General features: G+C 59.3%; 1 protein-coding gene across 30 annotated transcripts in view; it reads left to right on the top strand.

Moving 5' to 3' along the window:
* Positions 1–3,375: 3,375 nt before the first annotated feature.
* Positions 3,376–14,353, top strand: part of CACNA1G (calcium voltage-gated channel subunit alpha1 G) — a 62,277-nt gene continuing 51,299 nt past the window's right edge. For all 30 annotated transcript variants that reach the window (XM_079904754.1, XM_079904761.1, XM_079904752.1 and 27 more), the window contains exons 1-5: positions 3,376–3,965; positions 11,100–11,218; positions 11,381–11,514; positions 11,910–12,007; positions 14,041–14,200. In XM_079904754.1, the coding sequence (XP_079760880.1) occupies positions 3,731–3,965; positions 11,100–11,218; positions 11,381–11,514; positions 11,910–12,007; positions 14,041–14,200 (746 nt within the window). In that variant the 5' untranslated portion in view covers positions 3,376–3,730. The remainder of the gene's footprint in view (positions 3,966–11,099; positions 11,219–11,380; positions 11,515–11,909; positions 12,008–14,040; positions 14,201–14,353) is intronic.

The raw sequence follows: 14,353 nt of genomic DNA, 5'->3' as shown, positions 1-14,353 counted from the left end.
TCAGCCTGTCCTCTCCTTTGCTGGTCCCTCTTGTTCTGCTGGTAGGACTGTCCTGGAGGAACTGTGGGCCAGGGCCATTGGAGACAGGGCCTCATAGTTTGGGCAGTCACTTAAGTAATTTCATCACCTCCTGGAGCCTCAGTTTCCTTATCTAAAAAATACCACCCAACTCCCAGCTCCCACCCAGCCACCAACTCCCAAGGCTGTGAGTTGACTAAGTAGGACAGCGTATCATTGCTGAGCAGAGAGCATCACCTATGGGAATATTCTCTTAGTTCCTGAGGGAGCCGTCCTGGCTGTGAGGGAGGTGTGAATGGGAGTGGGCTGGAGGGGCTGGTGGATCAGGACCTATATGGGTGTTCTCCCCTAAAATCAGAGGAGATCTTAGACAACTCTTAGACCAGCTGCGGCCCAAAGAAAGGAATTTCTTATCCCTCCCATTCCCCCTGTCTGCCTGAGGTTAGTTATTCATCTAACAGAGATTTATTAAGCACCTACTGTGTGCCAAACTGGTGAGCAAAATGGACATAGCCTCTGCCCTCAGGGAATACAGAGCCTAGAGGGGAAGAGAACCATTTCCTACAAATACAGACATAAGCCCGGGCTGGGCCAAGTGCTCTGAGGTTATGGACTCTGGTCTGATCTAGTACTGTGTCCTCAGCACCTTGGCACTTAGTAGGCACTGTGATACTTGCTCAAAGGAGGCCGCCCTGAGGAGCTGATGTCAGAGCTGAGACTTGGAGGGTGGGAGTTAAAGATGGTTTCATGGCTCCCTTTGCCTTCTTCGTGGGTCCTGTCTCCCTCCTTACCTCCTCCACTCAGGCCAACGGTGAGCATCTCTGACAGGGATACCAGAATCTCCTGGTGTCCCGCACAGGGGTCAGGGTGCCTTAGGTGGCCCTGAGCACTGGGATGATTTGCTCAGATGATGCATGTATCTGCCCCCCTTTTTGCGTATGTTCTAGAACTGGGTTCAGCCCAGAGATGGGGGTTGGGGTTAGGGGGTGGTCTGGATGGTGGAGGAAGGTGTGGGGCCTGCTGACCATCAGGAAACCTGACCCTTGGGCTGGGCAAGCCTCTCTGGCCTCATTTTCCCCTCTGTTAAGAGGGAATGATTGGAGTCATTACCTACGGTGCCAGCCGTGGGGCCTCTTGATCCTGTCTGGGAAGGGCAGGCCACTAGGCAGACTGCGGACCAGCGAGAGGGAAGGTGTCAGACACGAGGGCAAACCATAAATAGGCCCCTCTCCCAGAAGACCACTGAAAGTTCAAGACTGGCGCGGGCACACGCGGAATGAGGGCAGAGACTCCCGCCAGGAGAGAAAGGCACTTAAGGGAACTGCTCATTAGCATGAAATGCAAATGAGCCCGGCCTCATTTGCACAACTCGGCGCAGGATTTGGCGAAAGGGCAACCTAGGAGGCAGAAACCGCTCTGCCCTCCCTACTGCACTCCCCGCAACCCGCCCGGGAGGGGGCTGAGACACGCACCCCGCTCGGCGGGAGCCGTGGGTGGCGCAGCCCTAGGGGAGCAAAAAACGCCGGGGAGTCGGGGGTGGGGGTGGGGGGATGGCGGGTGTAGGAGGTCATCCGGTCCATCCCTCTGCCTCTCCTCAGTGGCGTAAGTGGCCCCGAAGTCTCAGGAGAGGGAACTGACTTCCTTGGTTCCGCTGTGTCTACCTCCCGCAGAGGTGGGGATGCCCTCCCCGCCGCACTTCACCCCAGCGCCCAGAACCCCGCTCCCGGGTACCCACAGCCTTTAGGGGTAGAGCTGGCGGCAAGAGGGAGCTGGGGCGCAGAGATCCCGGGGACTCAGGAAGGAGAGGCGGGAGGAGGGCCGGGGTCCACGTGCGTGCGCGCGCGTGGGTAGCAGCAGACCATCGAGGACCAGCTCCTGGTAGGGTGGAGATGTGCAAGGAGAGTAGCCCCGCCAATCTCCTGTCCTGCGGACAGCCTCCCCATGAGCTGTTTTGGAACTCGGGAATGAGAAACTGAGGCACGGAGTGGGGGCTTGGTGGAACTTTGCAGGTTCAGAGTCGGCAAAGCCCAGATCTATGCTTCTACCTCCTCCCACACACTCGAGACCCTGGCAGGTCCCCTCGCAGGAACATCCCTCTGCTCCGCAGCTGCTGTTGGAGATCCGGGCTCTGGGGCCGGCGTGACCTGCCTGGGGCCACGTGTTCAAGCACGAAGCCCTCTCCTGAAGCTCAGGAGTGTCAACATGAGATCAGGGTCAGAGGGTTAGTGTTAGGAGATTAGGGTCAAAGCCGCAGAAATGGACCTGGGAGGAGCAACAACAAGCTCAAGAGGTTGGTGGAGGCCACGCCCAGACCTTGATGCCTCAGCCTTCCCTGGGCTCCGCCCGTTTTCCTAAGACCAGCCTCCTCCAGCCTGAAGGCCTACCCCCGGGACTTCCCGCTCCGCTCGCCCCTTCCTCAGTCCCGCTCCCAGGCCAAACTCCAGGGTGGGATATTAATCGGTTAGAGACCCAGGATTTCGCTCTAGGACCCTGGTCACACCCCTCACACCGGGCTGTCTGCCTTCCTTCTGCACCGGGCCCGCCCAGAGCTGAGCCCCGCCCTCCGGCTGCGGTCCAATTCTGGGGTCTTGGACAAAGGATGCCCGGGGGCCGGCGGCGCTATCCCAGGACCCCGCGCCAAATACTCTGATTCCCTGGGGCTCCCTCCAGAGGAGTCCCAGAGCCCCCACTGGCCAATAAGAAAGTGGGTTCGGTCTGGGTAGCCGTCTAATTGGATCCAGTCTTCGGGAGCGGACACCAGGGCCAAGGGGAGGGGAGAGGGGCGGTCCCGGGCTTTGGGGTGGGAACCGGATTCCAGCTGTGGCTCTCTCCCCGGTGCCCCCGCCCGCACTGCCACGGCAGCCGGCCAATGGGAGTGCGGCTCGGGGCCGGCGGTGCGCGGCGATTGGCTGCGAGCCTGGCTGGGGAGAGGCGGGGCCGAGGCTTGAAGTTGGAGTGAGGGATCCAGCTGTGGTGTGCGCCGGGCTCCTCGCCGCCGCTCTCGCTTGCTCGCTCCGCGTCTCGGCCGGAGGAGGCGGCAGTGGTGCCGGCGACAGCTACGGCAGCGGCAGCCACCGCGGCGGCTGCGGCGGCGGCATCTCCGCCTCCACCCCTGCCCGGGACGGCCCCCCACCACCTCCCCGCCCCTCCTGGACCGTGAGCCCGCCGCCGGGTGGAGAAGGGAGCCGCCCCCCACCCCCTCCAAACCCACCCCCAAAGAGATTCCTCCTCCCCTCCCCCGCCGCCGCTGGCGCGGAGCCGGGACGATGCTGACCCCTTAGATCCTGCTCCAGCTGCGCCGCGGGAAGAGGGGGCGCCCCTCCCCGGCCCCCCTCACCCTCCACCCCCCTTTCGCTCTCCCCCTTTTGGGGCCGCTTCGCCGAAGGTAGTGCCGAATCTGGCGACCGGAGCCTGGGCGCGAAGCGAAGAAGCCGGAACAAAGTGAGGGGGAGCCGGCCCGGGGGGGCCCAGAAGCCCTGGGGAAGCGGGACTCGCGCCGGGCGGGGCTTCCCTGCGACCCGGCGCCCCGCGGGCAGCATGCCCCTGCGGGCAGGGGGAGCTGGGCTGAACTGGCCCCCCCGGGGGCTCAGCCTGCGCCCTAGAGCTCCCCAGATGCGCCCCCGCCGGGGCCCCCCGGTTGCGTGAGGACACCTTCTCTGAGGGGCGCCCCTTGCCCCTCTCGAAACCGCCCGGGGCCCCAGCTGGCCAGAGGATGGACGAGGAGGAGGATGGAGCGGGCGCCGAGGAGTCAGGACAGCCCCGGGGCTTCATGCAGCTCAACGACCTGTCGGGGGCCGTGGGCCGGCCAGGGCCGGGGTCGGCGGAAAAGGACCCGGGCAGCGTGGACTCCGAGGCGGAGGGGCTGCCGTACCCTGCACTGGCCCCGGTGGTTTTCTTCTACTTGAGCCAGGACAGCCGCCCGCGGAGCTGGTGTCTCCGCACGGTCTGTAACCCATATCCTCCGGGGCACGACTGCCGGGCTGGGGGGCCGCAGGGGGGCGGGCCGCGCCGCCTGAGGGGACCAAAAGCCAGGTGAGTCGGAGAAGTGAGCCCGGAAGGTGGGCAGATGAGAGGGGGGCTGCAAAGGAGGGTAGGGGGCTTCGGAGTAGGAGCGGAGACAGGAGCAGGTTTGGCTGATACCCCAGGCGAGCCCCACCTCGGTACCCACACCTCAGTCCTCCTTGGGGTGTTGGGATCCAGGCCAGGAAAAGAGAGGAGACGCGCCCCACTGGTGTGCAGCTGGATGCTCTCCAGATGTGGGCAGGGGAGGGTCGTCATCCTCCAGATGTGGGGAGCCTCGGGAGCCTGGGAGCTCTATTCCGCCCGCCGCCGGTTAGCGAGCTGGGTTTGGTTTCCGAGTTTGGGGGGTGGGGTGGGGAGGAAGCTGCGGGGACGGGGGAGGGGGGGGACCGCAATCTCCTGGGTTTCCCTCCTGCCCCAGCTCCAAAGTTTGCGGTGGATTCTAGGGTCTGATTCCCCCACCCCACCCCACCGGCACCCACCCCGACCTGGTCCTTGAGGCTGACGTTTTTACTGCCCCTGAGGGAGATGTTGGGGGGCGGGGACCAGGTCCTAACCCCCCCACCCCCACCCCGCGGCTTGGAGGCACAATGAGGAGATTCCGGCGGCGGCTGATGTCAGGGGTGCAGAATGAGAAAAAGATGTGATGGAGGAAAGCCGTCTGCCCCCAGAGCCGGGGTAGAGACCCTTTCAGTAGGTTCCCAATGCTTAGAGTGCCTCCGTTTCCCCCAGTTCTTTATTCAATGCGGGGTGCTTAAGGTTGGGTTGGGGAGTTTTATACCACATTTTTTCTTGTGGAGGGAAAGGTTGGCAGGAGCTTTGGCAAGCGGGGGATGGGATTAAGCCGGTCCAAGCTACCCATCCCCTTTCTATGGCAGTGCTCCCGCCTGATTACAGAGCAGGTATGGGAGACCGCAGCCTTCCAAGAAAGTATTGGGGGGACAGTGAGACTCTGAGCCGGTTCACTGGGGAAGACTCGGGTCCAGCACCCCATGTGTACTCCTTGGATAGGTTTGTGGAATGCAAGCCCCACATCCCAGGGAGATAGATTTAGCACTGCCCTCTATCCTCTGCCCCGTCATGAATTGCATGGGAGACCCCAGCCCCCTCATCCCCACGGCCTCTCCCCCTTAGCCCCTAGCACAAAGCACTGCTTGACTAATGCCTAGCTCCAGGCTGCGTTAGGTCCCGCCACTGCCAGAAGGGAGGGGGCTACGCTGCCATCCCTGGTCTTGACAGCTTCTCCTGGCACTTTCCTCCCAGCTCAGAGGCTCTTTTGGACTCAGGGTGGGAGATGTCGGGTCTCCCTTGTAACCCCTAAGAGCCCAACCGGGACTCTGCTTTGGGGAAGGTGGGGGGAGCTTGGCACCGCCCTCACTCTCTGCAGCTCTGCTGCCTCTAGTGCGCAAAGCAGGGATGTGAGCTTGGGTCCCCCCCAACCCCCATCCTCTACACCCTGTGGGTCTTTAGGAAGCTCCCCTCGTCGCACGCTGTCTCCATCCCCCGCCCTTCCTTTCTCTCTGAGCTGCAGAGATAGAGGGCTGCCTCCAAGGTGTGTGGACCGGCTGAGCTGGAACATCTTGCCCACCCCCATCCCCCCACACCCCACACCCCCCCACCCCCTTGGTAACCCCAGGCCACTTTCTCAGGGGTAGAGATGGGGAACAAATGTCTCTGAAAAGAACAGGCTCAGGGCATCCCTCCTCTCTGCGGCTAATCACCCACCCTCTCCATGAACGTTAAAAAGCACCAGACCTGTCCCCTCCTTCTCAGGAGCCCCCCAGGGGTGTGTGTGTGTGGTGGGGGGGGACTGTGTGTAGAGAAACCTCCTCTCTCTTTTCCCTCCAAAACAACACAGACCTCTTGGCTAGCATCTCCCCACCTGCTCTATCTTCAGGTGCTAGTGGATGGTTTGGGGTCAGATTCCTTCCTTGAGGTGTTCTGGCAGGGGGGCAGTTGGAGAGGGCTGGAATGACAGAAGAGAGGTGGAGGCCCAGTGCTCACCTTGGGAGTGGGGGAGCAGGCTTACCTCTAGGCTGGTGGGAGTCTGGGGTAAGGGGCCTTAGCATCACTGGGTCTGGACAGCCCGCTGAGCCTGGATTGGCTGAGGATGGGTGGAGAACAATTTCTTGGCAACGGGGCTGCCTCAGATGCGCCCTCACCACTCTCTTCACACCCATGTATCAAGGGGAACCTATGTTTTTCACCGCCGGAGGGGTTCTGGACTGACTCTTGGCCCTCAGTCTTTCCCTCTCTCTTTTTGGTATCTGCGAGGCTTCCCCTGGCTGCACCTCTGGGCCTGAGGGACGTGAGGACACCTCCCCTCAACTAACTGAAGCTAGTTAGGCTCTTCTTGGCGTGCTTCTCGGCCCCTTCCTCTCTTAGCCTCTTTAAGAAACCAGGTTTCCTAGAGAGGAGATCTAGACCCAGGTGGGAAGTGGTGTGTGAGTGAGTGTGTGTGTGTGTGTGTGTGTGTGTGTGTGTGTGTGTGTGTGTGTTGGGGAGGGAGGGATGGCAGCAAAAGGAAGGAGGGGCTCGGAAGTGGTACTGGAGAGACTGGGGGTTCATGGTCAGAGTCAGAAAGGCCCCTCCTCCCAGGCTATAGGGGAGGGAGTGTGTTGGACTTTGCAGTATGTGTTTCTTCAAGTGTGAGGGAGTGCGTTTCCCCTCCCGGGAAGGAGATCCTGAGCGTTCCCTCCCGGGCTGTTGTGTCACATCTGGAAGTTTGTGTAGGAGTTTCTCCAAGCTCCGAGCCCAGCACAGCTTTTTCTCATTTGGAAATCACAGGCTGGCATTTGGGATGCCGAGAGGGGGAGTGGGAAGGGGGCCAGAGGGGGAGAAGGGAGCCTGCCAGGAGTGGGGGGAGGAGAAGGGGAGGCCTGAACAGCAGGAGCCCTAATGGCTTCCAGAAGTGAGTGTGAGTGTGTGATCGCTGTGTGTTTCTGAGAGAGTGTGCGTCTGGAGGGGAGGGGGCACCCGGACTCCGGAGCGTTCCTCGCCACTGTCCCAGTGTCCCAAGTTCCCCTGTCTCTCTTACCTAGGGAGAGATCTCCATTTTGGTCCTCAGAGGAAATGGGAGGGGGGTGTTCTTCCTGTCTCCTCACCAATTCCCTCCTCTCATTTTCAAACCCAAGGCTCTCCAGAGGGAGTTCTGGGGAGAAGGGCTGCGGCTGGAGAGCTGAACTGGGCTGAGGGAGCCAGAACACCTCCTGGCCCTCTTTCTGTCCAGGCCCACCTTCCTTCTCGGCCACATACACACTCTGCTCCACCGAACTGTCAGGGGACTCCCCGTCCTGGAGAGTGCCAGTTGGAGCCATTCCTGGGATTACCCCCACCGCACAGCCCCCCTTCACCCCTTGCCTCTGCTCCCGCCCCAGCTCTCACCCCGCCCTGCCTGCCTCAGCCAGGATGGCGACAGACACAACTGCTCACACACGCAGACACACACACACACACACACACACACACACACACACACACAGAGTCACAGACGTTTGAATCAGCTTTCTGGCCTATTTCCCCTCCCAAAGATTCCAGCTCTCTTGTGTCTCTGTGTCTCTCGTCTCTGTCTCTGGGTGGGGCTGGCTGCCTTTCTTCGGGCTGCAGTTTTCAGTTCAGCTGGAAGCCTCCCTCCCCACACACCCACACTCTGGAGCGGTCTGCAGCGGGCAGACCACCGGGAAACAGGATTGTGGGAGTTGGGGGGGGGAGCGGGTGCTCAGCTGGGGGAATCCCCTTTTCAGCCTCCCTAGCAGGAGCCCCCTCCTGAGCCCCTAGATCTCACCCCACTCTGGGGAATGCTGAATCCCATAAACACCAGCCTCTCCGGGGGTGAATGAGGCAAGCACCCCACCTTCCCAACGAGTAGTAGGAGGCCAGGACTCCTGGGTCCAGGCCCTTTACCTCTTCAGCGCTCTTAGGTCTCGGATTAGCAGGCTCCTAGCAGAGAATGGGACAGCTGGGGGGCCTGCTTCCCTTCTCAGTCGTGCTGTGCCCTGAGCCCCCGTGCCCCTGGAGGTGGTCCAGCCCTCCTCCCTCCTCATTCTACCTTCCTCTCCCTTATAGCTGCCCAACTAGGCAAGGGCTCTAGATACAGCCCCACGGAGAGGACTAAGTACTCAGATAACATGCTCTAGTTCTCTCTCCTGGAGGGAGAGGAGGAGGAGGGATGGAAGTGGGGTTCCTCACCCTGCCATTTCCTTTTTTCTCTGCTTTTGATGGTGGGTTGTGGGGAGACGAAAGATCCTCCCTTCTCCTACCCACCTCCCCCTTTGGGATCCACTCCAGCCCGGACAGTCACCATAGCAACAGTAGACATGTGACTGCACAGGTCTCTCATAGTCACTATGGCAACCAATGTCCCCCATTCCCTTGGTTGCCATGGGGATTTGTCACATGGTTCCCCCCCCAACCTGATAACCTGTGAGTCTCCCCGCTTACCCTTCCCTGTGTGAGGACAAGACAGCAGCCTGGGTAAGGGGAGTCCATATGTGAGGGGGGGGGGGTCCCTTTAATTACCATGGCAACAAATCCACACCACCTGGTGACACATCTTCCTGTTGTTATGGCAACAGAGGAACATGGCACAGTGACATACGGCCATATTCCCAAGGAAATGAGCCCTACCCTGAGAAGGGTGAAAGACCCCCCCCCCATTAATTATTCCTTCATTCAGATTGTCCCAAATTTTCCTGTGCCTTGGTGTTTTCCCTGTCCATTTATGTTTACCTATAGGGGAAGGGGAAAGGTGAGAGTGGCAGGATGTACCCGGGAGTAAGGTGAATCGCCAAGAGGGCTCTTGAGAAGGGGCTTCTGTGGTCAAGAGCTGGAGGTGGGGTTGTTTGGAGGCAGACTCTGGCTATAAGAAGCCTCAGTGTGAGCATGTGTCAGGTGGGGACAGACAGAGGGACAGCCCCTTTATGGTGTCACTTCTCCCCCCACCCCCACTCATCATCAGTTCATCACTATTGAAGCAAACAAGGTAGGGAAACATGAATGGGGAGATGCATCTGGCTTCTAGACAGGGAGGCTGATTGACTGACTGACTCTTCATTCATTCACTCTTCCCGTGTATTGATCACCTGCTACACGCCAGGCACCACTCGAGGCTCTGTAGGGGCTTGGGTGTAACAGAGTGCCCGTGCCTCAGCGAGGGACATGAGACAAGGGCACAGATGACACTGCCAGTACAGGGGCCCACACAGTGTCCCGGGAGCCCCTCTTCCCAGGAGAACTACCCACCTGCCCCTATGTAGGGACATCTGCTCATATGGGTCCCTTCCAGAACCCTCTTCCCTATAGAGGAGAGGAGGGGCCTAGGTTGGGGAAAGCAGGCCAGTTCTTGAAGGTAATCGTGTCCTTCCCTTTTCAGACGATGGTCCCAAAGGAGCTCCCTCCCTGTCCCCTTTTTTCCAGGCTGACCCCTGGCTGACCCTTATTCTGGGGATAGGTCCACTGGGCTCCGGCTCCACGGAGGAAAACAGCTCCATGGAAACAGAGCTCTTTTAATTTCCCCCTTCCATCAACTTACCCCAAAAGCCTAGAATTTTTTTTTTTTTTAACTCTTATTCCTGTGAGGATGTAAGATTAGGGAAATTGTAGTGCCTTGGGAATGTAGGGTACCTGCTGGTGGGAAGGGATGTGAGTCTGAGGGAAAAGGGCCTGGGTGACAGGAGGGGGTAGAAGGGCTTTGAGGTGATTGGGTGTGGGCTCCCGGAGAGGGGGTGTGGTCTGAGGTTCAGGACAGAGATGGGGTATGGCTGGGATCAGCTTCAAGGTGAGTCCTTGGGTCCCTGGCCAAAGCCTTCTCACTCTAGAAGTGGAGCTATGACAGGAAGATTCCATCTGCGCTGGGCGCTCTCTGTCTCACTGAGTCTGGCTTGGTGGGTCGCGCTGTGGGCTGCCATGACACCCTCCCTACCTCCATCCTCAAGGCCTTCTCCTTCCCCTGGCCCCCCACTCTCTGCTTGTTTCTAACCTCTTTACTCTTCCCCAACCCTCTCATGTTTTCCTTGAGAAAACAGGATGCTTGGTCACTTATCTGTGAGTCTGGTGCCCAGAATTTCTAAGGTCCAGAGGCCATTTTCTACATTCTCCTGTAGATGGGCTGGAAGTGAGCCCCTTAATGAAATCCACTCTGTGGAAAGACTCAGGGTTTAGAAAGACCCCTCTCTCCCCCTTGTTGCAAAACAGAGTCTTTGTTGGTCGAGGGTGGGGCTTTGCTGGAAGCCATAAGAAGGTGTGATGGTGGCATGGTCTGTATACAGGGTACTGTCTGCTCTGCACAGGCTGGGGGCTTATGTCCAGCACAGGGCCTGGTGCGTAGTGGGTCCTCATTATTTAACTGTGTGAATGTGTCTGGAGGCCATGTGAGGGCTTTGAGAGGCCAGGGGCTGGCTGGGAAAGAGGCAGCCTGAGGCTCCAGTTCTGTGGTGCTTGTCTGTCTGGGGCCAGTGCGGTCGTGACAACCCCTTCCCTGCAGCCTGAGCAGCTATGGAAGCTGCTATCCCCGATCAGAAGCTTGGAAAACTCAGTTTCCTCTGGGTCTCTCCCGTGACCTTCAGCACACGACTTCTGGGCCTCAGTTTCCTTGGGTTCCGGGGAAGAAGGTGATCTAGCCCGGATGTTTCTCGGGGCTGTTGTGAGCATCCGATGTGACATGCTGTGAAAGTGCTTGGTAAACTGTAAGGCAAGCATAATCCGACTTTAGGTTTGTGTCACACATTCACATACATTATCTCATTTGCTTCTCACATTTTTCCCTGTGAGGTAGGGAGAATAAGATTCAGATTCAGCAGCAAACTCTCGGTGCCTGGCATTTCCACAGGCACGATCGATTTCATCCCCCAAATGCCTTGTGCAAATAGTCAGGGTATTTGTGGCTTTTCCTACTTTACAGAAGAGGAAGCTGGGAACAGAGGTGAGATGACCCGAGCTGGGACTAGCCGGCTACACCTGGCTACATCTCAGATGGGGTTGGCAGGTCAAGCAGTGGGAGGTGCTGGGGCAGGGCGTGGGGGCCCGGGCTCAACTCCACCCTGGCCAGATGTTTCCTTGACCACCTGGTACCTGGTTTGAGCGCATCAGCATGTTGGTAATCCTTCTCAACTGTGTGACCCTGGGCATGTTCCGGCCGTGTGAAGACATCGCCTGTGACTCCCAGCGCTGCCGGATTCTGCAGGTGAGCATGTGTGTGGGGGCAGGAGGGGGCAGCTTCTGATTTTTATAACCTTGACACCTGCTCTGCGAGAGGCCCTGAGCCCAGAGGAGGGGGTGGGGGTGGGGTAGGGGGCTGTTCCCCCACCCTTTTCTCAGTTTCAGCAGCCTCTTGTCCCCACATCAGGCCTTTGACGACTTCATCTTTGCCTTCTTCGCTGTGGAGATGGTGGTGAAGATGGTGGCCCTGGGCATCTTTGGGAAAAAGTGTTACCTGGGAGACACTTGGAACCGGCTTGACTTTTTCATCGTCATTGCAGGGTGAGGGCCTGGGCTTGGGGCAGGAGAGCGACGGATCAGATTGGTCCCTTCCCCAGGACCAGTTCTAGGCCCGGCCCCCTCCCCCAGCCCATCTACAGTGCGACTTTCTCCCTGGCTGTCCACCAAGGGTCCGGGGCTGTCCTGTAGTGCTTGAGCCAGTACTTCTCTGAATTCCAAGGCCCCTGCATCCACACCCTCCTCTGTTCATTCTCTGATAAGGAGTCTGTCTTTGGCATAGGGGTGGCCTTGCCCCCAGGGAGAGAGCTGGCTTTTCAGGGTCCCTTGGTGGAAGGGGAGGATTCCTGCCCCACCACAGCAGGATTCCTCATTGACCTCTTTTGACCCCCACGGCGGCCTCAGACTCAAAGGGCCTCCCTTTGGGCCCCTCCCTGCAGGATGCTGGAGTATTCGCTGGACCTGCAGAACGTCAGCTTCTCAGCTGTCAGGACAGTCCGTGTGCTGCGACCGCTCAGGGCCATTAACCGGGTGCCCAGTGAGTGACCCCTCAGCCCTCGGCCCCTGGGCGGAGAACCCCAAGAGGAGATATGGGAATCTCAGACCCCACCCCTACCTCCTGGCCACTCACAGGCCTCATGCGGGCCTGGAACACTGAGGCAGGCCCCCTGAGACAAGGGCTCAGTGGGGAGCTGGGTCGCTGGAGCCTAAGGGAACCCCCACCCGGGCTGCGGCCCTTCCCCCTCATTTCAGCCTGATTTTAGGTCAGAGTCTCAGGAATGTCTCAGATGACCCCTTCCCTTCGGCTAGATCACCCTCCCTCCGGTGCAATGGGGGCGGTGGGAGCAGGGTGGAGAGGCTGGCAGGCCAGGAGGAGTGGGTGCAAAGTGGGAGGGCCTTTTCTAGCCAGAACCGCCTCTCACGCGGTCTGGTTCTCATCGGTGAGACAGCACCGGCCACACAGAGCATGACTTCTCTCAAGACAAGGCCGCTGCACACCTCGTCCTCCCGCTGTGTCCCCTTCCTCTTCCCACACCCTTCCAAGCCTCTGCAGCAACTGACTGCTGGGACAATTATCTAAATTAAACCGCATTAGTTTCTGAGCCAGCCAGGCTTTGGCAGCTCCAGCTCCCCTTGCATCCCGCCCCCCACCCTTTCTCAGGCCCCCTTTGCAACTCCCCAACCTACACAAGCTGCAGATGGTCTCTGCTGCCGTCCCAGGAGTGGGGTGGGTGGGGGCACGTTTCTGGGGCTCAGTGTCTGATGCAGCAGTAGCCCCCTTTGCTGCGTGTGCATGTGTGCCTGTGTGTGTGCCTGTGTGTGTGCCTGTGGGGTGTGTGTGTGTGTGTCTGGGTGGGCAGAGCTGCTCAGTGTGTCCTCCAGGCGTTGGTGTCTGTTGGTGTTAACAGGAACCCCAGATGAGGGACATGTCTTCCCTCCTCTCGCGCCCCAGGTGATCGCTGGCAGATTTATAGACCTCTAACTACTCGGTGTAATTCCCTTAATGCAAACCCTGAGGAATTGATCTCAGCTGGAGCACAGAGGAGCTGAAGGGGGCTGGGAGAGGGGAGAGGGGAGAGGGACTGAGTGGCAGGGGCGGGGCAGGGCCACTTCGGTCACCAGGAGCAGTAGTTAGCAGCTGCTTAGAAGCTTTTTCCCTGGAGGGGTCAGGGGGCCACAAGTGTCACTTTGGGGGTCGAAACTAGCCACCAGAGGTCTGTGTGCTTGACAAGGGTTTGGTGGCCTGGGGGCTAGTTTAGATGTCCTAGATCTGGAGTGGGGAGGGAGGGCAGTATCCCTAACAGCATCTTAGGGGCATGTTTGTGGTGGCTTTCCCTGTGGAAGGGGTTGTTAACTGACGGCCACCTGTGTGTCCTCAGGTCCTGATGTGAGGGTCTGGACCAAGCACATACTAGACTCAGGGAGGGGCTCAGCATCATGGTGAAGCGCAGGGCATCTTGGCCCCTGCGGAGGGCTTGGCTCTCAAAGGGAAATTCCTGCCTGCTAACGCCCTTGCTGGAGTTCTCTGCCTTGGTTTCCCCAATGACTTTGGCGTCTATAACTTAGAAAGGTCAGGTGATTAGGATGTAGGGTGGGAGTGTGTGTGTGTGTGTGTGTGTGTATTGGGGAGTGGGATGCGGAAGCAGAGAGCCTGTCTAAGTCCTGGCACCTACACTTAGCAGCTCTGTGGTACTGGACAAGTCATGTTAGTTCTCTGAGCCTCAACCCTCATCTGCAAATTGGGGTGATATCAGCTCTGTGATGAAGCTGGGAGAGTTAAGTGGGATGCGGTGCCGGAGAATGCTTTGGAAACTGCGGCCACTCTGCTCATCCTTGGTGGTACTGTGCTCTGACTGGTGTGGGCAGGCCAAGAGGGATAGTGGGTAGGGGTTAGGGGCTGCGAGGGCTGCCTGCAGAGTTAGCAGTGTCTGTTGGTCTCCCTCCAGCTTGAGCCGGGCTGTCTCAGCCTCAGAGGCCCCGGTGGGCCCCCTCTGGGAGTGCTGCCAGGTCCCTGGCAGCCAGCCTAGCCCGGCTAGCCTGGCACCCCCAGCGTGGCTTCTGCCCCCACAGGCATGCGCATCCTCGTCACGCTGCTGCTGGACACGCTGCCCATGCTGGGCAACGTCCTGCTGCTGTGCTTCTTCGTCTTCTTCATCTTTGGCATCGTTGGCGTCCAGCTGTGGGCAGGGCTGCTTCGTAACCGATGCTTCCTGCCCGAGAATTTCAGCCTGTGAGTGGCACATGGGCCGGGAGGTGACCTGGGAGTGGCTGTGGGGCTGGGACGTCCCTCAGTTCCTGTTGCTGGTGACATATCTGTTCTCTTATTAGTGACATATCTGGTTATCAATCTTGGCTACACACTGGAGTCACCTGGGGAGTTTAA

This window comes from Stenella coeruleoalba, assembly GCF_951394435.1.
Source record: "Stenella coeruleoalba genome assembly, chromosome: 19".
In the NCBI taxonomy this organism is placed as follows: Eukaryota; Metazoa; Chordata; class Mammalia; order Artiodactyla; family Delphinidae; genus Stenella; species Stenella coeruleoalba.
Note: the sequence above shows the minus strand (reverse complement) of the source record. Positions and strands in the feature narration are given on the sequence as shown.